Source organism: Chenopodium album, chromosome 27 (assembly GCF_948465745.1).
Source record: "Chenopodium album chromosome 27, dcCheAlbu1.1, whole genome shotgun sequence".
Classification (NCBI taxonomy): domain Eukaryota; kingdom Viridiplantae; phylum Streptophyta; class Magnoliopsida; order Caryophyllales; family Amaranthaceae; genus Chenopodium; species Chenopodium album.
In genome coordinates, this window is record NC_137860.1 from 3,904,883 (window position 1) to 3,928,352 (window position 23,470).

A 23,470-nucleotide genomic window follows, 5' to 3' on the forward strand; every position below is an offset into this window, starting at 1 on the left:
TCCTTACATCTTGGAAGACACCTCCCACCACCTTTTTCAAACTCAATATTGATAGTTCATTTTGTAACAGCATAACAACATTAAGAGTTATCATAAGAGATAGTTCGAAGCCCTCGTCAAGATATGTATGTTCAAGTTCAATACAAGGCATTCATAGCAAAAATCGCATTTCTTCATAAGGGAGTCCAATTAGCACTTCAGTTAGGATTCCATAAAAGTCAAATTGAAAGGTGACAATTTACAACCATTAGCTCAATAAAAGGCATTTGGTCACTCATGTGGACAATTGAGCACATTATTGACGACACGAGTTCTCTTCTCACTCGGTCTCAAAGTTGGAGCATCCATGAGGCAGATTACGAAACAAATTAGATCACTTACACAGGTCATTTAATGATTGATAATATGGATGTCTACGTTTTAAATAATTCCAGTTCATATTCTATTCTTTATTTTGATTTATTAAGAATTTTCATCGTAAGGAGGGGTTCTTGAGTTTTTTCTTTTGCCTATTAAAAAAGTAACTAACTGAAATGAGGCACGTGAACGTAAATAAGTAGATTTATGCATGAACACCATATGTTGTCAAACCCCATGTTTTGTGTACCAATCTTCTCCTTTTTTCAGTATATCTTATTTGTAATAGAAATTCCCATATTATTACCACGTGGTGAATCTGCATTATTTTATTTGAATTCAAACCTTACTTTTCCTGGTCATAACTTAACTTGTCCATTTTTAACCCTTAGTTTCTTTCTCGTTACTCTAATTTCCATTAATTTGAATTAGTTTAGTCATCCAAAGTCATTGAATATGTTACTCCTTCTGTCATTTAATATATACTTCTTTGTGCACATTAATAGATTAATATAGATGAGCGGATTGTTACATGTTAAATCGAGTCATATTTGGGTGATGAGTCATTTGGTTTAAATTTATATCAGATCACTCTAGTACCCAATTAGATACGACTAATACTTACGAAAATAATCAAATCCACATATAGATATACTTTGGATTTGATCCAGGTTAATTCAATCTCAATTCAACTTAGTTTTGCACCTACTGAATTCGAATTTGATTTGGAAATGAATCGAGGAAGAGATTGTTCTCTTCAGCTTAAGCTCAAGTTCAGTTCCTAATTTTCTCCTCTCAAAAAACATTCAGTTTAGTTTAATTCAGTTCACTTGAATAAATCAAAATGGCCCTAATGGAATGGATAGAGATAAAAAGTTGAATAATTACACCAATGGGAAAAAAATTGGTTGTCAAACTCAAAACAATAAAGAAAAAAGACAAGTGAAAAAAGAGAGAGGGAAAGAGAAGAAGAAAAAGTACATAGTGTCAAACTCACCAAAAAAGCCCTACACTCCCCCCAAACCTCTCCATTTTGCTCTCTCCCTCTTCTCTTCTTCTCTCTTCTTCCTCTCTCTCTCCTCTTCTCTTCTCCCCCCTTTTCTTTCTCTCTCCTCTTTCTTCGTAGATCAATTCAAAGTTCCCATCTTTTTCCCCAATTTTATCATTATCCCCAATCAATTTTACCCAATTTTCCCTCTTTTTTTTTCTAGGGTTTTTTTGAATTCTTCCCAATTTACACAGAAACGTTAATTTGATTGAGGAAACGTCGTTTTTGTTTGTTTTTGAAATTGGGGTTTGATTTTTTTAGGGTTTGGAGGAGGGGGTTGTGAAAATGAGTGGTGGGGTTAGGGTGTCGTCAACAATCCCTAACAATGTGAAAAAGACGATCCAGAACATCAAGGAGATCACTGGAAATCACAGTGATGAAGAAATTTATGCAATGCTTAAGGATTGTTCAATGGATCCTAATGAAACTGCTCAAAAGCTCCTCCTTCAAGGTTCGTCTTGCTCCCTATTTTCTCTCTCTGTTCCCCCATTTTGTCCTGTTGATCTGTGTTTCGGCTTTAATATATTGTGTTTTTTTTTGCTTTGGTAGTTTAGCTGTATCATTTGGTTCAATTGGGTGGTTTAGTTTTGAGCTGGGTCGGTTTAAGAGCTTGCTCGGTTTTTCGATTCGTTGTTGCTGGTGTTTTATAACTTCCCCTGCTATAATTTGCTTTATGTAATGGAAGAACCATGTAGCATCATGCAAGTCGGTTTTAGTTACCTAAGAGCTCCCCGCCTTGCCCTCGGAAGCAACCGTTTACTGTACTTTGTACACTTCAGTGAATGTCAACTTGAACACAAAACTGTATGAGCTAATTCAGTTATATGCTAGGTGTCTTAACTAATTTGGGTATTTGGAAATTTAGACCTCTCTAAAGTGTAGTTATATCGAGTTGTGGTTGTGGCACCTAAGTTTTGAAATTTGAACTTTTTTAAGATGGATAATATAGTTAGCAGATCCACTGAGGTGTGATTACATTTTGACTTTTGAGTGATTTTGTCAATTGGTTATTTGGCAATTTGGTAGTTATTGGAAACTACATTTTATCTAGGTTTCTTTGAAAATCTCAATGGCAAGACTTTTTTAACCATTATCTATAAATACTCTTTGACTCTTTGTTAGAAATGTAAAAAGAAACATCAAGTTACAAGGCCAAATTGAAATGAGTTGATGGGAGGTGCGAAGATGTGCCCACTTAGTCCTATCCCAATCCATGGGCACAATGACCTTCGTTTGATGGGTGCAAAAAGGCATGTTTGTTTTTCAGGAGTTTCATGTTTAATTTCACGCGAAACCTGACACATATAGAACTTGTCTTAAAACTTAAGATGCTCTGTCAAGAATGAAAGACACTTAGTTGGAACGATTAACTTACTACTTTATATTGCCATTTTTGCCCTAGAGAATGAAGGTCATTGTGCTTGATGGGCATTTGAGCTTGTCTAGTTAATTTAAGGAATTAGTTATTTATGGTTATTTCATACATGAATAAATAAAGCTGAGTTTTTTTGAAGTGAATCAAGGCTAGAGGGAGGCTTGTGAATGGGGGCACACAATTGGATTAGGGCCAAGCATATGGTTCACTTTCACGTGACAATTTAAGGCGCTAGGGTAGTCGGATAGAAAGGTGGAAGATTGCAAATTTGCAAGGGTGGATGTGCCCCTATGATCGTGGACTTGCCTTTCATCATGGTTTTGGTTGTATTTGATATAATCCCTTCATTTTTGGTGTTGGCTTCAAATAAGATTTCGAGATCACAAAAGTTTCCTTTTCTTATGTTTCTCCATTTTCTTATCCCTAATACCCTGTTACGGCCCATGTTTCATTCTTAAAAACAGTCCATGACTTGATTGGAAAACTTCCTTATTTACTTGAGAGTGAATTTGCAATTGCCATTGAGAAAGTTATCATATTCTTAAGTCACCTTTTTGGAGTTCTTAATTAATAGTAATAGTTGAACTGTTAAGTGCAATTGAGGTGCGCCTGACGCCCTGCCCTGAAGCAGCTGAGGGTTACAACCTCTAGGTTGACTTAAGGCACTTTAGCAATAGAGGTGTGCCTCTGAGCACACTATTAGTGTTGTGGATTTTCTTCTTTTTGATGTTGTATTCCAAAGCATTTTTGTAATGATGGGAATATACGTGACAATATCTGTGACTGAAAAGAATTTCCCCCTACGCCTCCTAGGCATCTTCTGTGTACTCTCTCCTTGTGTATAAGTAAAGACAATACAATGAAGATTGCAGCCTGATTCCCAAGATCGAAAAGTGGGAGATAGTGTGGGGTTAGAAAGAGATAATAAGAGAGTTTACTTGAAAAGGCTAGTGCGCAAATAATTTTGAGACAACTAACAATGGTAAGGGTGGAAAATAATATGAGTTGGAAGGAGTAATCTAACAATAATGGTAAATGAAAGACAATGAAAGGGATAACACGGGAAATTCTTAATAATGTATTTGTAAAGTTCATGAACTTGTGTGTATGCAATGCTGATGTGGGGTAGTTGATTTTCTTAATTGATTGCTGATGCAGAGTAGTGGTGATTATGGTTTTTCTCCAGTGAGCTGTTTTTTAAACTGATTTTTTCTGTTTGCACTGACTTATTCTGATATCCATGTGGCTGCACAGTTGACAACTGTGGTAATAGGCATATTAGGTGAAAGAACTAGTTTTTTTTTTTTTTTTTTTTCCCAAGTCTGTTGATAAGTCTTAATATTGAAGAAAGTTTGATGTTGGAGGGATTCAATATTCTCCTTACACTAATGGGATACTTCTCACATTTAGTCTGCCAAAATGCAAACCAAACCATTGAAATAATGTAAAATGTTCATGGTATTCACAGGGAGATTTAGTTTATTTTCTGTTTCAATACTAAGATGATTTGCATGCTAATCTTGATGGTGTTTAGTTTGAAGCTTGGTTTAGGTTATAGTAAGCTGACGTTTTTTTTAAATTTCATTTTAAATTTATGACCCTTTTTATAAGCTATTGAGAATAAGCATTCCTTCAACTGTCGTACATATATGTAATGAATTTGTTGCAGTTGCAAACTTATACTCTTTATTGAATATTTTGTATTACTCTTTGCATTCTTACGCTGTTTTTATGTTCTTTAGATACCTTCCATGAAGTGAAAAGGAGAAAGGATCGGAAAAAAGAGGTAAGTCTTGAAATTAGTGTATTTAGATGAATTTTCTGAAGTTAACTTTGTTGAGTGCTGATGTAGAAGTACTTATTTTATGTCAGCAATTATTGGCTCAGTGGCTGTCTAGACCTTTAACTATGATTGAGACAGTAACGTTAAATGTGTTTATAGGTTATTTGGTGTTTTTATATTTTTAAATGATAAAATTTAGCTGTCTCATATTTTGTAAGCTGGAATATGGCTGTTTCTCTCTCCTTATCATAATAAGTCATCGTTGTCCATTTATTAAATGTGTACCGGGAATAAAAAGGAGGTAACTAAATTGTGTGTGTGTGTGTTGGTTTTAAAAAGATGAGGTTAGCATTTGACATTTAGACTATTTTTGATTTTTTGTTATTGCTGGTGTTACTTATATTGTAAAAGATGATTAAGTCATTGCTGGTAAAGGGAATTGGCTAGACTTGGTGCTTGTTTTGCTGACCAATGTAGTCTTGTGAATTAGAAAGGAAGTGGAAGAACATGAACTTGTTTGGTTTACAGAAACATTGGAATTTGCAATTCCTAGGAATCTCTACTTCCCACAAAAAGGAGGGATTTATTCACCTAGATTCCTTTACGCAAGTGAACATTCCATAAGCAACCAAACAAAATATAATAGTTCCTAGTACATGTGAATATTGATTTTGTAGGAAACGTTACTTTCAATGCATAACTAAACAAGCACTTGGTTTTGAATAAATTGGCATAAACAAGGGTTGGCTTCAGCCAAATTTCTTTAATTTTTGTAATGCATCGGGCAGTTAGTATTAGCTTGAATTGGTTTTGGAATTTTGGCTGAAAAGTGAAAACCTTTGTATAGTAGAAATGAAAAAGTTGCATGTGTGACCGCTTTAAATGGATACTTTTCGTAATGAAGATCCTTTCTCAGACTTGGAACTTGGAACAATTATACTACTTCTTGGAGACCCTGTTCTGTTTGCTGTTTAGAGGGGCTTTAAATTAGAGAAGTTGGCATTTAAGCCCCTTTGTAATTTCCCACTAAAGTATCTGCCTTTTGCTCCTGCAATGCCCCTATCCTTGACCATGGTTTTTATGGGTTGTGCTCTCCATCAGGGACGCATCTCTATGTCGTGTGTAACTTCTATCGGGATGTATAAAGCTAGATGTGTGTGTGCAGTGCTACAGTAACAACAGTGTTTCTAGATCTTATTCAAACCATTTAAGGCAGTCCAACCCTGATGCCCAAATGTTAGTTGCATTTAACCATAGAACTGGAAAAGACTTCCAATTTCTGCTTTTACCTTTCTTGGCATTGAACATCATTGATCAACTTATTTGTCTCAACCTACTTGAGAGTCACCAAGTCAGCATTTCTGCGCTGCTGCTAGCATTATTCTTCATTAGGACAAATTATTTTTACTTGAGCCTCACTGATTTTTCTTCAGCCGTACATGATTTTTAAGGAGGTTTAAGAAAGTACTTCTTAATAGTCCATTTGGAAAAGCCTTCGACTATTAAGGCATCAAACAATGCATGCTCTGTGTATCATACATTGTTTTGTAACCTCTGTGATTGGCGTGATGCTGCTCGCATAAGGGGGGAAATGAAGTTTAATGATTGATATTGCCATTGTCATAACAATATATTGTTTATTGTAAATCTTTGGGATATTGTCTGAAGGAATCATGCTACTTGTTTATTATATCATTCTTGTTAGGGGTATAAAATTCTTAAGCTATTTCGGTTTCCAATTTTCTACTACATCCGTTCCTTAAAGGTGGTTACACTTCCTCTCTCACCCACTTATGTTAGTGCTTTTTCCTATTTTCAATTATTTGCTACTCTTTTTCCTACTTCATCTTACACTAACTCCACTTATGACACTCTTTTTCCTACTATATCTTATACAAAACCACCTATTAAAATCTTTACCTTTCCCTATACATGCCCCACTTGCTACATTCTCTCTGCTACACTATTTTTGTTTTTATGCCTGTTTCCCTTGTTTGATATTCGTAATTGGTGGGACTTTCTGCACTGAGACAGTCATTGTTGGCTGCTGCACCTGTTGGTTGGATTGCATTTTGCATTGTGAGTTCTTATTGTGTTTGTATAATACAGAACCAGACTGGCCGAGATATAGTTGATTCACGGTGGAGACCTGGTCCTCCAGGACGGGGTGATCGTGGTGGACGGGGTAATTATACATCTCGTTATGCAGCATCAGGTGAGTTGAAGATTATTCTTTATTGGGTTCATGTCATTATTGCTCTGTAGCAATTTATCATATCTAAAACTTTCAGAAAAACTATTTTGACCATAATTTTTTTGTTTAGACTTTAGACTATACAACCACACATAATGTTTAAAATTGCACGTGTCTTCTGTCTGATGTTAGTAGCAATAGTAGCTATTTTCTTTTCCAAATTTTGGCTTTTCTCTTGTTTTATTTTCTAGCTGTTTGATAACTTATATTTGATATTATATTTGTGGTTTCTTATGGCCTGTTCAGTATTATTGTATTTTTCAGTTTTTTGATATTTTTGTGTTTAAAAATCATGATATATTTCATAATAAAAATAAAAAATTAGTCAATGTGATTTCATTTTTATGATAACTTGTATTCATGCTATATTACTGTGATTTTCACTTTTTATTTTTTTTTTATTCTGATCTGTACTATGAATCATCAATGTGAATTTTGGGACAATGTTTTCAGATGCTGGCGGTGGAAAAAGTAATCCTGCTAAGGAGAATGGAATCACCCAATCTTCTAACAAAGGTGGATCTATTTCATCTCCTCCAGTTCAGGAGATAAAGAGAAAAGAAGATGGAAGGTTACATCTTGTTGAAATTGTTCCTTTAAAGCAACTATTCATATACGGTCTTGTTGCTGGCGTCACAACCTTTACATGTCTATACTCTTGTTTATCGTCTACAGCTCTGTGACAGAGATGCCCAATGGTCCAGTTAATGTAGTTTCAGGGGGTACTAAAGGCGCCAACACCTTAAGTGGTGCCAAGGAACTTGAGACACAGACACTGAGTGGTGGAAGCAAGAAATCGAACATGGTGTCTGGAGTAAATGTGGAATCTATTTTGGCAGCAACCTCCCCAGCTGTTGGTTCTAATGTTACTGATGTCCCTGCTGGTGCTGGCACCATTAAACGTGATGTTGGAATCCAGCACTCGCATGTGGAGCCAAATGCAAATACTTCTCCTGAAAACAAATCAAATGCTGGTGATGGCCGTTAACCAATATATAGTATCAGGGTTTTCTTTTACTTATTTGATTTATAAAGAACCGAGGTTTTTTGTTTGTTTGTATGTATTTGTATGCTTAATTTGCTCCTGATGTTGGTAACTTGATGTCAGGCAAAGTGGGTGCCAAGTCACATGCTGTGAAGAATCAGTCTACAGAATTGTTGCAGCCTTCATCATTGAGTCATGGAAGCTCCAGTAGACCTTCCTCTAACTATGGTAGCCGTTCACAGCAAGCTTTGGGCTCTCAAAAAGGTATTCCTGTTCTTTTTCTCGTCAAGATATCTGTTGCACCTGACTGTTTAGCGACAAAACTAAATTCTGTGATAATCTGTGTTTCAGTTCTTTCTCGGTTGACTTGTAGGGCTAGACTTTGGCACTGGATAGTGTTAGCACTAATGATATGCTTTTAAAGCAAATACTGTCCGGTTATTATTTTTTCCAACTCAATAGGAGTCATTCATGCATTTACTTCACTATTGGGTTGTATTATCTAGGAACAATCTATTTGTTGTGCTTGGGACCCCCAGGTTTACCCAGTCTTTCCGCTTGCGTGGGAGATAGGCTAAGGAGGAGTTGCCAGGTCGCAACATGCAATGCAACATGCCTATTGCATCTTTACTTCTTTGTCACGTTTATTATTGTAGGATAGGGATACTTGGATGATGTCTTTGTGACTAAGCTTGCTGGGCTAGTTAAGATTAATTCAGTTGGAGAATTGATTGTAGCTGGATTATGTTGTCATATGCATTTGCTGTCTGAGGGCAAATTTCTTCCTTGCTATGCCCTTTCTGATTTTTAATTGTCTTATTTCTGCCTGATGTCAATAGGTGCTCAATAATGAACATTTAAATATTTACACAACCAACTTTTTATGTTTCAGTGGGGCCCAATAAGGAGTGGAAGCCAAAGGTGACCAACACAAATACTGTTCAAGGACTTAAAACACCAGCTGCACCTGAAGGCTCCAACAAATTAGCTGAATCTTGTGCTGACACTCAATCCGTGGAAAACATAACTGATTCAGCTTGTGCTACCAACAAGCTAGAGAAGGAGCTGGAAGGTCTACTGCATGTGAAGGATGCTCAGCATGTTATTATTCCAAACCACATACATGTACCTGATGCTGTGCGGACTGGTTTGAGTTTTGGAAGCTTTGATGCTACTTTTGTTATTGTTTCAAAAAGCTCCAGCGAATCTGAGGCTGAAAACTTGAAATCCGCTTCTGAGACAGAACAGGCTATTGAAGAAACAGTGGAGGAGACTGCTAGGTATGAAACTTTGTATACATTTTCTCTTACATTATACAACCAACTTGGGAATTATTTGCTGTCAGCCTATACCTGCCAGGATGCCATTCTTTCTTTAAAAATGTTCTTTGTCTTTTTCCCTGATATGCCACTTATTTAATTAGGCTTGAATCAGTGTCCAAGTTACTGGCACAGTACAATTGTGTGGTTGGCTCTATTATCCGGCAAGGAGGATTAAGTTTTGACTTGGATGTTCTTTATTTATGTATTTGTGTGTGTGTGTGTGTTTCATGGCTGCTCTGTTTGTATATTCAAGGAAGAGTACTTTGAATTGGTATTGTCCACATAATTGCCAATTATGTAAATGTGGATGGGGTTAGAGGTCTAGGAGGTACATGGTTAATCATTTAACCTTTGAAGATTTTTTTGTCCTCAATTTTTTTGGGATGTCATAGGCTCGTTATAGTTATAACTACTTATCTTGGTGATACTGTTGCTCATATGGTCTAGTCATACGTTTAATGTATTCATCTGTTGCCCAGTTATTGTGAGGATTGCTCTAATAAGCTGCAGCATTCCTTGGTATATCATCCTTTTAATTCTCTCTAGTGGCACTCTACTTTGCTTTAAGTTGGTCATCTTTTCTCAGTAGTGTAAGTGAGAAAAGTAAGAGATATGTGAGGAGAAGAGATAGTTGAATGGTGATGGAAATTCTTTTCAACTTGAAACTGCAGAATTGATTTGCTCTATACTGAATTGTTGACCTTGTATGTGCTCATTATTGTAAACTGAATTCACTTATACTTATTTTACTTGGCCTGAACTTCTATAAACTAATATTTGATTTTTAAGATTTTGACTGAATTTTTTAACCTTGAATCGTGTTTTTGTCCCTATTTGTTTGCTTTATTGCAATTTTGTGAGTCAAAATTTAAAAACTTTGACCATAAATTATCACTAATCCGTAAGAAATAACAGTCATGTGGAATCTTGTTGGATTTGTTTCAATGTTCCTTTTAAACTATCATACTTCGTATTTTATAATTTTGCAGTAGCAAAATTTGATATATTTATGTTTTAAGTTGTGTTCTGGAGAGCTTGAAAAGTCAAGTGGTTCAAACAAATAGGGGCTAAAGGAGTAACCTTGAAGTGGTCTTTAGTATGAATTTTGTAATTGAATACTCTGAATTAAACTTATATGTACTTGTTAGATCTAGGAGTATTTCTTAAGGTGAGAATTATGACTGGCTATATTCAAAATAATTAAGAAATGCACTATTGCCTAGGTTGTGAAAATGGCATTGAAGTTGGACTTAGGGCCATGGTCTTATATCTTGGCCGTGACCGCATTGTAACGATTTTTGAGCTGATCATGATTAATATATTAGGCCGGAACAGGTTCAAATCATCCACATTGCCTGTGAAGGTGGTTTTGCAGTCGTTTCCTTGATTGTGAATGCTTAGGAGTTTAAAGCAATATAGATTGGGCAAGGGTGGTCCAGTGATCAATGCTTCTTTCTAAAGCATTTGGCTTTACTCTGATTTCCTCTTAAAGATTAATAGATTTCTTTTTTCATTATTTTATTGTTACTTATTTATCTACTAATATATAAAACAGATATTATGTATTTTTGTAAAGTATTATCTTATTTGCCTTCATCTATCTTTTCAAAATATCAAATTATTATAATTTTTTTTACTATAGAAAATTAGAAATGGTCAAAGTTCAAATATGAAAATCGATGTGAAATAATTGAAGACGTCTGAGTTGTACGCTCTATATCTCAGCTCGCATGATTTGCTATTTAAATTTACTGTGTATGTTATACCTAATGTTTGAACAAATATCTGAAGTGCAATTTTATTAAATCTGTTATTTATGGAGATAATATGCTTTGATCTTGTGATCTATTTAACTTAACAATTTTCAATATTAATCTGCAGTCAGAGCACATTGTCACCTGAAGAGGAAGTTGATTATGTTGATCGTTCACAATCGCCTAAGCCTGAGGAGAACTTGTCATCTGGTGATGTCAACGCTCCAACTAATTCAGTACCTGATTTCAATGACTCAAAGGAGACAGTTAGTGGTCCTCAGCATTCTAATGTCCATACTTCTACCAGCTATAATTTTGGTCTGTTGCCGCCAATGCTTGGCAACCCATTAGGATCACCAGAGGCCTCAGAGACACAACTTCGTGATGCTTCTAGAGCATCTAGCTTTGTAGTAAGTGCTTTATTTTCCTTGCTGATGTCAATTTGGATCTTTTGTCCGATGGATGTTTGATCCTGCTAAGTAGTTGCTTGGCAGATATAGGGGTGGGTTATTTGTGTGTAATATTTCCATAATCCTTAAATCTCATACATTGTACTGCTACAATATGTTGACAATATCTATATTTCACCTTTCACCCCCTGTTGTTTGGGTAAGGTTATTGATGTACTAATTTGATTTACTGGTCAGGTACAACAACCAGTGGATCCTTCAAGCTTTTATGCCCAATTTTATCGCTCTGGAGCAGACAGTGATGGCCGTGTGTCCCCCTTTCCTGCACATTTAGCTGCTGCAAAGTACAATGGGAATGTGGCAGTCCTGCCTTCCCAATCTCTGACAGAGGTATGTTATTAAAGAATTTCAAAGCATAAGGGGCTAATGGTGCAATGTTTAAACAGAGCATGCCTTCTCCTTTTATTGATCATTATACACCCTCTTATTAAGAGACAGATATGATCATCCTCTGTAATCGGGACCTTAAACATTAGAGGATATGTGTTGAATTGTGGGAAGGCCTGTAGAAGTAGTTTTCATGCTCATCTCATGTTGTGACTCCACTTGATTGGGTTCTGTTTTACTTATGGCTTCTATATATTTTATTTACTTTAAAAAGGGTTTTAACAATATAATGTCTCTTTAAATGTCAATCCTAAATTTGTGCCCGCTGAGTTCTAGCATTCTTCCTGCTTTTGGTTATTTTAACTGCTTTGGTGGGTTTAAATGTTTAATTACGTATTACTCCTTACTTTCTCCCTTAAAGCTGGAGGCATGTGCTGCTCTCTCATACATAACTTTGGTATCCTTTCTCAAGGACTTGAGTGATATTTAAGGCTACAGTCATTTCAAGAAATTGGCTTATATTTGTTTGAAAGAAGGGCTGATCTCATCTCCTATTTAATAATGTACTATCTGGCCCCAGAAGGGCTGATCTCGTCTCCTAAATGTACTATCTGGCCCCTGGTGAATCATTATAAAAGTAACTTGGGTTTCAATTAGTTGTGCATGTCTCATTCTAGGGTTGATAATGAGAGATTGAGAGGAGTTTATCTCACAGTAACCCACTTTATTGAAGTTTGACTTTTGACATTAATTACCACCTCTTCTTTGACAAGCCTATGGATTTTATAGATAAGGAAAAACATGGTCATGTGGAATCTTGTTTGATTTAAAAAAAAAAAATAGAAATCTTATTTGGTTCTTCTCAAAGTGTATGTCTTGACTTTTTATGATTTTTAACTTACTGGGATTTGAAAATGTTAGCAGTTGAATTTATGCATTGGCAAACATGATTTAGAAATGTGTCAACTAAAAATGAAGCGAGGAATTTTATGTTAATGATTATTTTGGTGTTGGGTTAATGTTTTTATTATTTTAACCTTTTTTTGTTATTGCAAACATCTAATACTACGTATATACATGAATAATTCAAATTCTTTTGTGTCCGATTTTGCTGAATTTTGAGACATTTAAACTGTCATGTTTGACACTTATCCGTACTTGACCTTGAGTAGGTTTTTAAATGGATTGCTCTGTAGTCTGTTGTGAAGTGTCTGGACTCTGGTTAAAAACTTGATTATAGAAGGGTCTAGTTGTCATGTTGGAAATCCATGAATTGATATGTTAAATGCTGCATATGTATATATATGGAACTCGAGTGAAGTCGCTTTAATTTTCTGACGTGCCCTTGCTAGTTTGTACAGTTTTTTTAAAAATCTATCAGATCGATATTGATCTTATTTTATTTAGTAATTCCTGCATTTATGCATTTGTTTTCTGTTTATTCCATTTGCAGGGTGGAAATTCTATGGTCTTGTCAACAGCTGCTCAAACACCACTTGTAACTCAAGCTGCTGGTGTGATGCCAAACTCTATAGGTGTCACTCAACAGCCAATGCCTCTTTTCCGCCAACCAGCTGGAGTTCATATGCCACATTACCCTCCAAATTATCTTCCCTATGGCCATTATTTTCCTCCATTTTACGTCCCACCTCCTGCCATGCATCAGTTTCTTGGTAATCATCATGCATTCCCTCAGCAAGCTCAGCCTGGCAATGTATATCCAGCACAACCTGCTCCTGCGGCGGGTCCTACAGCAGTTAAATATCCAATGTCTCAGTATAAGCCAGCAAGTAATACTGGGAACTCAATGCACATGGGTGTAGGTGGAGGTTATGGACCATATGGGGCATCACCAGTTGGTTACAGTCCTGTTTCAGCGTCTACAGCTGGAAATTCAACAGCAAATGAGGAACATGCTGCATCCCAGTATAAGGATAATAATATGTATATTGGGCAACAGGTTAGCTTGTTCTTGCCATTTTATTTACCTTATTTCTTTTTATAATTGTATTATGACAAAACTTACCTGGTGATGTGTGTTGGACAAAAAAAAGGGGGTTGGGGAAGGGGGGAGGAGACCTCAATCTCATGCAATTTTTTTTTTTTTTTTTTTTTTGTATGCTCTGTAAGCTTTTCCCTTACGTAGAACATAGTTGGAAACAAACTGAACATAGGGAGGGTTTACATTTTGTTCTGGATGCTTGTGCTGTTTTTAGTTGGAATTAATGTTGGCTCAGCATCTTGTGTCAGTTGATTAGGACTTTTTATTTTTTATTTTTATTTTTATTTTTTTTTTCTTTGGGTGTTGATGTGCATGAGCTCAAGTGGTTAATATTTATATTTTTTCTATTTTGCCTTAACTACCTTATGTCCCTTATTTATTTATTTTTATTTTTATTTTTATTGGTTTTTTAGTACACTATTTTTTGGCTGTCTTGCATTTCTAGTGGTTGTGGGGTGATTTTAAATTCTACTGTGTTGCAGAGCGAAGGTTCAACTGTCTGGATTCCTGCACCAGGTCGTGACATTGCCAATTTACCAGCAAACTCTTTCTACAATCTTCCTCAAGGTCAGCATGTGACTTTTGCACCAACACAGGCTGGCCAAGGTACTTTTGCCGGCATCTACCATCCTGCTCAAGCAGTTACAGCAGCTAGTGTGCATCCCTTTCTACAACAATCCCAGGCCATGCCTGGGGCTGTTGATATGGCGGGTGCGACAGCTAATGTTTATCAACAATCTCAACATGCACAAATGAATTGGCCAAATAACTACTGATCTGGAATGAGTGCCCTTTTCTTGTAAGCTCGACAAGATCTTTTGATGGTGGGAGTTCTCTGGGATTGATAATTGCTGAAAATATCAAAAAGATTATATGGGGGTTGTATGTGAGGACATAACATCATAAAAGCAGGCCGAAGGATTAGCCAAAGGTATCTTCTGGTGGTGCTAATAGCATAAATTGAGGTATAGAATGACAATCTGCCATTGACTAAATATTACGAATTTTTAGCTAGCTTGGGGGGTGATATGAGCAGGTTTCTTTTTCATTCTGTTGGTATATGGTTTTCTGATCTCCCCCAGTCATATTTAAAGTTTTTGTTTTGGAAAAAAAAAAAAAATTCAAGTTTTGTATTAGAATTTACTTGAGTGACTGGCAAGGTATTTTTCGAAGTTTATGAAGGTTAGGATTTATAAAAAGAGGTCTAAGATGTAGGTTAGTTGAATTCCCCCTTTTTCTCCATTTTCTTCTTTCTGTTCTCTTATCTGTAAAGTGAATTTTGTTGGGAAGAAGAGGATGTATTGAATGAACTGAAATTGTTGTATTTGGTATTAAGCAAAAGCAGCTCGCAATTGTCTCACTTGATTCTCTCTATTGTTTCCGTGAATTTTCTAGTTAGAGATTCTCTTTGATCTCATAAGCTGTCTGCACTTGCTGCCTTGTGAAAGAATGTGTTCGCGTATTACAGCTTCTGTACTTTCCAGACAGACATGTCTTTAGTATATTTGGTGATCTAATCTCGTTCAGGCCCTTTTTTCTTTTTTTTTTACATTGAAGAAAAGTTGGTTATGAGATATATTTATTTATTGACTTATTGTCCATATAAGTTGTAACCCATTCTTTATGAAGGGTATTGTTGCTGTACTATTGTTCTAAACAGTTGGGTCTCGAGTTTATAGTGGATGTAATAATGGTCCGAAGTCCTAACTATGTAATTTTATGTAGATGTGGTGATGGTCCATACTTTGTAAGTAAGCTAATGGGTTTGTAGGTGGTCGTATGGCGATCATTATGGTCTTGTTTGGCAATGAGCATGGCTGTGTGTGTTGGCTGGTTCGACCAATCGTTTCTCTGTCTGCTGTTAAGATTGGTGAAATCTGGCGGAACAACTTTTAAAGACATCATTAATAAAAATCTAGAAGCCAACCATGATATCTACTACTTCCTGTTCTTTTTTACTTGACTTGTTTCTTTTATCACGCTTGTCAATGTAAATCTTTAATGGTCAATAACTTTAATTCTACATAAGTAAAAAATATAAACGTTATATATTATGATAGTAGCTATTGAGACGAATTTAAAAAGATACAACATGAATATGTTTTTCCTTACATATTATTCACAATTAACGGTCAAAGGAGGGTGGTGAACAGTGTAAAAGTCAAAACGGGCCAAGTAAAAAAGAACGGAGGAAGTATATATATATATATATATATATATAGACTACGATTGCTTGTAATGTCGTATTCCAAGTCACCAAGGATGTTTTCTCTTAAATCACAGAACATGCATGATGACTTTTAAAGACACCAACTTAAAGTATGGTTATTGATTAAACTATAGTTTGGACATTATTGAAGAGGAATGTTATCAAGCTACATCATACACATTACATCCGAGATTTCAGGATCATGTAAGATAACAACAGCAGATTGGTTTCTAAGTTTGACACCAAATGTTCACAAGATAATAAGTTTTAGGTTTAAGCAAAGCAAAAAAAAAAAAAAAAAAAAAAAAAAAGGCGTGTTATTTTACAAGTCTACCACAAATCTTGCATATATAGTACTATGTAAAGAGAAAGGGCATTTTGGTTGATAAATTTGACTTTTCCCATAATGCCCTTCTCTTTTTGCACAATTACATTTAATAACAACAATTCAAAAAAAACAAAAAAAAAAAAAAAAATAACTTCCCTTACGTGGTACTAATAAAAAAAAAAATTAACTTCTCTTAAGTGGTTAACTTAGGCCTATTTTTTTGGTATTCACTTGCACTTACAAATTTTTTTTTTGTTATTTAGTACTAATTCATTTGCATACATATATATGCTGATTCATTTGAATCACTTTTATATATCTTTCCCTAAATAACTATTCCTTATTCATGTAAAAAAAAAAAAAAACTACCCTTAAAACTAACTACTCATGGCACATTAAAAAAATAACCATCAATAATTTTATTTTATTTTATTTATTTATTTTTTTTAACACAAAATCAACGTCCAAAAACTGCTTTTTATTTTAGTTAAAGTAAAACTACTTTTTTTTAGTTAAAAAACTCTTTATATATAGGCAATATTATTTAACGAAATAAAATTATAAATTATGAATAAATTAAAGTATTAAATTTTTTATATTGTACACGCGTAGCGTCTACTTCTTAACTTGTAAGAATAATGTGTCACTTAAGTTTAAAGTCAATAATTTGACAAGTGATATTACAATTTGTGTCACTTAAGTTTACAAGTCAATCATATGAATTTTGACAAGTGATATTCAATTGTGTCACTTAAGTTTAAAGTCAATAATTGCAAGATAATTTCTCAGACCTTTATTTGTAAGACGATTTTCTATTTTATCAGATACTATTATCTCAGGCAGAAGTGTAAAGCTTATCTATCACCAACCTTAACAAATAAGAGGCAATCCTACGCCTTCTTATCTACTCGGATTGTGCTATATTGGTCTCTCTTCTATACGTCTCTTGCGTTTAGTTGCTTTGGGATATTAGGACGACTCTTTTGGATTTTCCAGCATGCATAAGATTCCGCATCGTTGGATTGCTCCAGCTTACTGGTTGGAAGTCAAAGCTCGATAACGCCAATTTTTTTTTTTTTTTTTCCTTTTTAGCTTTGTTTTGTTCTTAGTTCTACTCGTCAAAATTGAAAAACCAAAACATATTTTGTATTTTTTTTGTTTTTTCAGATAATATTTTAGAAAAGTTGTTTAATTTTCGTTTTATTAATTTAAATTTAAAATTGGGAGGACAAACTATATAAACCACATAGTGACAATATGAACACTTTTCAAAAATTCCCCCATTTTCAGATTCGTGTGTCCCTCTCTCTTCTTTCTCTCTCCTCCAGAGAGAAAGCAGAATCATCATTCAAACCCACCCTTTCTTCCTTTCCATGCACTTTCCCCCAAATTCCTTCTCCAATTCCCCAATTTCTTCCTCTTCACATGCTAATTTGCTCAATAATCCAACTCTAGGGTTTCATCAATGGAGTCGAAATCTCAGGGGAAGTTCAGCTATGGCAGACAGTCATCAATGGCGCCAGAACGCGAGGATGATTCCCCTAATTCATTCGAGAATGTTGAGTTTGATGAGGAAGGAGTTAGACTGATGTTCTTGGCGAATGAGGGTGATTTGGATGGGATTAATGAGGTTTTGGATTCTGGGATTGATGTTAATTTTAAAGATATTGATTCCAGAACCCCTCTTCATGTTGCTTCTTGTCAGGGTCTTCCTGATGTTGTTCGATTGTTGCTCGAACGCGGCGCCAAGGTTGATCCTAAGGATCGTTGGGGTAGCACTGTGAGTATAATTTTCTCCACTATTGACAAGTATTGTAATGTATTGTTTATGTTTTTTGAGATCATAATATTGTGATTTATATGTGATGTAATTGTGCCAATTTGTTTTATAGACTTGGGAGCTTATTGATGTAGGTTTACTATAAATCTATTATTGGGATTTGATTTAAAAAGATTACTTTGCACTTGGTTGTGGCAATGGATCATAGTTTCATAGTGTGGTTGTGTACTTGTGTTAGTGTTATGAGGGAGAACTAGTGAGACATATAGAACTTGGAATATAAAATCACGAGGGAGGTTCGTCCTAAATTCAATCAATATTGTGTCCGCTAGGCTTACGCAGTACTCTTACTGTCCTTTTTCATGCCAACATTGAGAATTGACATGCTTATGAAGCAAACACATGTGAGATGGATAGAGATATAGATAGAGATGGGTGGGATTCTCCATGATCCAACGAAAATGTGTGCACAATTTGGTCTTATTGATAAAGTCTAGTAGTCTACTTGGCAATATGTGGAACGTGCCACTAGAAGTACTTGGCGGTATCATATATCTTGAGACCTTATGGGAGACAAGAATCACACTGTACTTGACAAATGTCTCCCCCTCTCATTTATTAAAGTTTACCTTTCTCTCTAGTGGAAAACCTCACTCCAAAACCCACATAATAGTATAGCATATTTTTTTTTTTTTTTTTTTTGAAACAAGCAAGCGGGATTTTATTATAATAAATCAATTTCCGCCAAAGTTGTTAAACTTTGGGGAAAAGAGGACATACAAATACGTTCCGATGAGTTATAAGTATCCCAACGGGCCACATTGTGAGCAAGAACATTCCCGCTACGCTTAACATGAGAGCAACTAAAAGAAATAAACAAAGAACTAGAAAGAAACACATCTTCATAGAATAAGAAAATAGGAGCAGCTCCCTGTTGCCTTCCACGAATTGCCGAGACCACTCTGTGAGCATCACTTTCAAGGACCACATGATCAAAGCCAAACCTCCTCGCCAGTTGGATGCCATATGCAGCAGCACCAGCTTCTGCAAGCTCAGGGCACCACCTCGCCATGACTTTCTTTACCGCAGCCAACAACAGCCCTCCAGCAGCATCACGAATAACCACTCCAAAGCTAGCACTCACCCCTTCCAAAATATGGGCATCAACGTTTATTTTCACAGCAGGAGCAGCAGGGGGGAGCCATCGTGCATTAGATACAGCAAGGCTAGGGGCAGGGGCATGATTACTAACCTTCACATTATAGCTCACATAATCTGCACATAATTTTACAAAGCCAATAGCTACACTTACGGGATCAGCCACTTCATTCTCACCAAAAACAGCCTTGTTACGGCAAAACCAAGCTGCCCATGCCAATGCACAGAAGCAGCTAAGCATAGGTCCATCCAATTTATCACACAGCCATAAGAACAAGTCAGAGAACGAATTCAAGGGGGCATCATTCAATAAATCCAGAAAATTACTCTTCTCCCATATTTTTGTGGCAGCCTTGCAGAAGAAAAGAGCATGAATATCAGTTTCCACTCCCCCATTACATATTGTGCAGCAATTATTGACTCGAATGTGACGCTTGTGTAGAACAACAAGCACTCCCAAACTCCCCATACATGCTCTCCAAATAAAATGACATAGCTTCGGGGGTCCTTTCAGATTCCATACATACTTCCAGAGCTCAGAATTGTCACTCCCATGGAAGAGTTCCCACGTTCGTAGATGCCCAAGCCTACCAAGCCAATACCCTGATTTAACCGAGTATAACCCATCCTTGGTCGGCCACCAATATCTCATATCACACGGCCACCTCCTAGACAAAGGAATGTCAAGGATAGCTTTCTTGTCTCCTTCGTTGAAATGAGCATCCAACATCCCAGCAGCCACCATTAAAATCGATCAGCTCACACACACGAAGGTCCGGATTGTGATTTGGCAGAGGGGTTGGTACATAGAGCTGTCCTTCACCACGAACCCAAGAGTCCTCCCATACCCGAATAGAAGCCCCATTTCCAACCCTCCATTTCAATCCATCAAGAAGGGATTTTGCCCCCCACATACTTCTCCAACTGTAACTCGGATCAAAGCCCCTTGAAGCCTCCAAAAAATCAGAATTTTTATAATATCGAGCCTTCAAAATAGCATGTAGCAAGGGGTTACCTTCTTGGGAAAGCCTCCAACATTGCTTTGCAAGCAAAGCTTGATTAAAGCACTTCAAATCACGGAATCCCAATCCCCCCATAGACTTTGGAAGACATAATTTCTCCGAACTATGCCAATGCATTTTCCTATCCGCCCCGTTCGAGCCCCACCAAAATCGAGCTAAAATGGAGTGGATTTCATCAATAAGGCCATCCGGGATTTTAAAAATACTCATCATGTATGTGGGAATTGCTTGAGCCACGGCTTTTATCATCACTTCCTTCCCCGGGCGAGATAACAATTTTTCCTTCCATCCTTGAAGTTTCTTCCAGATTCTCTCCTTTAGACATGTAAACACGGCTTTTTTTGATCTCTCAATTATAGTCGGCAAACCCAAATATTTTTCATGTCGAACTACCTCTCTAACCCCAAGAGCTGCCACAATCAAGTTTCGTTGGTCCAAAGACACACATTTGCTAAAAGCGACTTCGGTCTTGTTTAGATTAACTTTCTGACCCGATGCCCTTTCATACGTACTGATTATATCAGCAATTTTAGAGCATTCTTGCAAGTTTGCTTTAGGAAACACGATACTATCATCAGCAAAAAAGAGGTGAGATATTCTAGGTGCCCCTCTACAAATTCGAACCCCACTCAGAAGCTTATCATTCACCGCCTTAGAAATAAGAGTTGAAAAAGCTTCCGCACATATAAGAAAAAGATACGGAGAAATGGGATCACCTTGTCTTAGTTCACGTGACGGAGTGAGGGAGCCTTTGATCTTGCCATTATACTTGAAGGAGAAAGAAACACTGGAAAGACACTGCATTATTCGTTTCACCCGAGCTATCTTGAACCCAAACTTTAACATCACCCTCTCCAAAAAACACCATTCGACTCTATCATAAGCCTTACTCATATCCAACTTGAGAGCCGCCGTCCCATCTCGCCCTTCACCTCCTCTCTTCATCGCATGAAAAACCTCAAAAGCCACTAGAGCATTATCAGTAATTAATCTCTTCGGAACAAAGGCACTCTGTTGTATGGAAATAATCGACTCAAGAAAAGGCTTTAGTTTATTTGCAAGGGTCTTCGAAATTATCTTGTAGAGCACATTACATAAACTAATGGGTCGATACTCCGTTATACTCTTAGGATCATTGCACTTTGGAATAAGCACAATACAAGTTGAGTTCACATCATTCAACAGCACATTACCCCTCCACCAACCCTTCACAAACCGAATTACATCCCCGCCAATAATATCCCAAAATTTCTGGAAAAAGAGGGCATGCATACCGTCGGGTCCGGGAGCCTTATTAGGGTGCATCTGAAATAGAGCCTCCCTAATCTCTTCTGCAGTAGGTTCACACTCAAGCGCCTCATTCATCTCGTCAGTCACAAGATGATTAATACCAGCCAAAGCTTCCTCGAAATTTGATGGTTCACTCGTGCTAAACAAGTCAGCAAAATATGATGTAATGACCTGATTAATCCCCTCTTGAGAAGTCTGCCAGCAACCCGAGTTATCATGAAGCCCAACAATCCTATTCCGAGCCCGTCTCTGACTCGCTTTGTGATGATAATAGCTTGTATTTTTATCACCATCTCGAATATTATTAGCTCTAGATCGAGCGTGCCAATAGGATTCTTCTAGTCTTCTACGCTCTGCAATTTCACTAACCACATTCTTGCATTGTGATAATTTGGCAGCATCAAGATTCCCACTTTGAAGAGCACTTAATCGACCCTCGGCTTTTTTGATACGCTTCTTCAGCACCCCAAACTCCTCCGCAGCCCACTTCGAAAGCTTCCCCGCCACATGATCAATACGGGTGTGAATAGGGTCTGTACCCCCCTCCTCCCATGCTTGTTTAACCACCTTGCCACATGCATCACTAGACAACCATAAAGCCTCAAACTTGAAGATTCGATCATGCCTCTCATCTTCCACTTTATCACTAAATTTTAGTAAAATAGGAGCGTGATCGGAATGACAAATTGGAAGATGAATAACCTCAACAAACGGGAACATAGCACACCATGGAGCATCCGCAATGTACCTATCCAACCGTTCCCTCACAAGAGTCTCCACCGAATTACCTCTTTGCCATGTGAAGATGTTGCCCTTGAACCCCAAGTCTTTACATGAGCAATCCTCCAAAGCTTCCCGGAAAGCATCGATTTGACGCTCACCTCTAGTAACACCACCATCCTTCTCACTCATGCCCAAAATTTCATTGAAATCTCCACACATTAAAAGGGGTATAGAGGTATTCGTTCGAATCCTTCTCATAAGACTCCAAGTGAGATGTTTGTTCGCCGCTTCCGGCCACCCATACACCCCCACCACTTTCCACCTCGGGTCACCATTCGCACCACAAACCACAGCCTCAACATGATGTGTCGAGTATGATCCCACACTCACGTTCAAGTCCCTCCACCAAAGCCCAAGACCCCCGAGCGACCGCTACTACTTAGACAAATACCATTCGAGAAACCACATCTATTCCGAATCAACTCCAACCTTTGAGCATCAATTTTTGTCTCCATAACAAAGACAATCTTCGCCCTATCCCTCCAACACCAATCTTGGAGGGCCTTGACTCGCAATGGGTTGCCAAGCCCATTGCAATTCCAGCTTAATGTTTTCATTGTTGTTCACGGGTGCGTACCAACCTCCGCTACTTTCAATGAGATATCATCACAAGCAATCACCTCGTTTTCCTTCAATTTTTTCCCCAACACCTCTTCATTCTCCACGTCACTACCAGTCCCCCCCAGCTCTTGCTCCAGTCACACACACCCCTTCCCCATCAGCACTCCTCATATAATCATCAAAAGATGGAGGTCTTGGGATTTTTTTGTATGTTTTTTTGTGACTCCCCACCTTCCCTACATCTTTACCCCCTGTCATCAGTTTATTGTCCAAGGTAAAAAGCAAAGGTGGGTTTTGGAGTGGCTCCCCACACGGCTTCCCCCTCTCATGCCCCACCTCACATTGTATTAATTCTTTCCTGACAACAAAATTCTTTACATTCATCTCTCCTTTATCACCATGCACATTAATCCCCTCCTCCACCCCACTGCTACTCTTCGGGTCTCCCACAACAACACACAACTCACTAGCCACGCTTGTAGAGGGTGTAGATTTTTTTATAGCAAGCTCAGAAGCAGATTTAGTCACAAAAGTCAATTTCTTAGAGCAAGTTATTCTGCTCACTTCCTCCACATTGTTCATCCACCCTTTTCTAGGAGAAGCTTTCAACCAAGTTCCCCACCCCATGCCTCGGTTTTGGACTTCTTCAGGTACATTTAAGC

The 23,470-nt window shown here is 37.1% G+C and overlaps 2 protein-coding genes across 2 annotated transcripts in view; both read left to right on the plus strand.

The window, feature by feature from the left end:
* The first annotated feature begins 1,363 nt into the window (after positions 1-1,363).
* Positions 1,364-15,037, plus strand: LOC145620859 (GBF-interacting protein 1-like). Its single transcript, XM_081675579.1, has 11 exons — positions 1,364-1,856; positions 4,523-4,566; positions 6,673-6,778; positions 7,271-7,388; positions 7,493-7,791; positions 7,926-8,066; positions 8,695-9,082; positions 11,006-11,288; positions 11,526-11,678; positions 13,129-13,635; positions 14,160-15,037. The coding sequence occupies exons 1-11, from the start codon at positions 1,691-1,693 to the stop codon at positions 14,451-14,453; spliced, it is 2,499 nt and encodes an 832-aa protein (XP_081531705.1). The 5' UTR covers positions 1,364-1,690; the 3' UTR covers positions 14,454-15,037.
* A 2,264-nt stretch (positions 15,038-17,301) lies between these two features.
* LOC145619241 (serine/threonine-protein kinase 12-like) overlaps positions 17,302-23,470 on the plus strand; it is a 32,955-nt gene continuing 26,786 nt past the window's right edge. Inside the window, exon 1 of the mRNA XM_081673893.1 lies at positions 17,302-17,994. Within this exon, the coding sequence (XP_081530019.1) occupies positions 17,680-17,994 (315 nt within the window). The 5' untranslated portion in view covers positions 17,302-17,679. The remainder of the gene's footprint in view (positions 17,995-23,470) is intronic.

Excerpts from the sequence above, each read along its gene's own strand:
- LOC145620859 (XM_081675579.1), top strand. The coding sequence starts at position 1,691 with ATGAGTGGTGGGGTTAGGGTGTCGTCAACAATCCCTAACAATGTGAAA. Across the intron at positions 1,857-4,522 it reads TCAAAAGCTCCTCCTTCAAG|ATACCTTCCATGAAGTGAAA; the intron begins GTTCGTCTTGCT and ends TATGTTCTTTAG. Across the intron at positions 7,792-7,925 it reads TGAAAACAAATCAAATGCTG|GCAAAGTGGGTGCCAAGTCA; the intron begins GTGATGGCCGTT and ends ACTTGATGTCAG.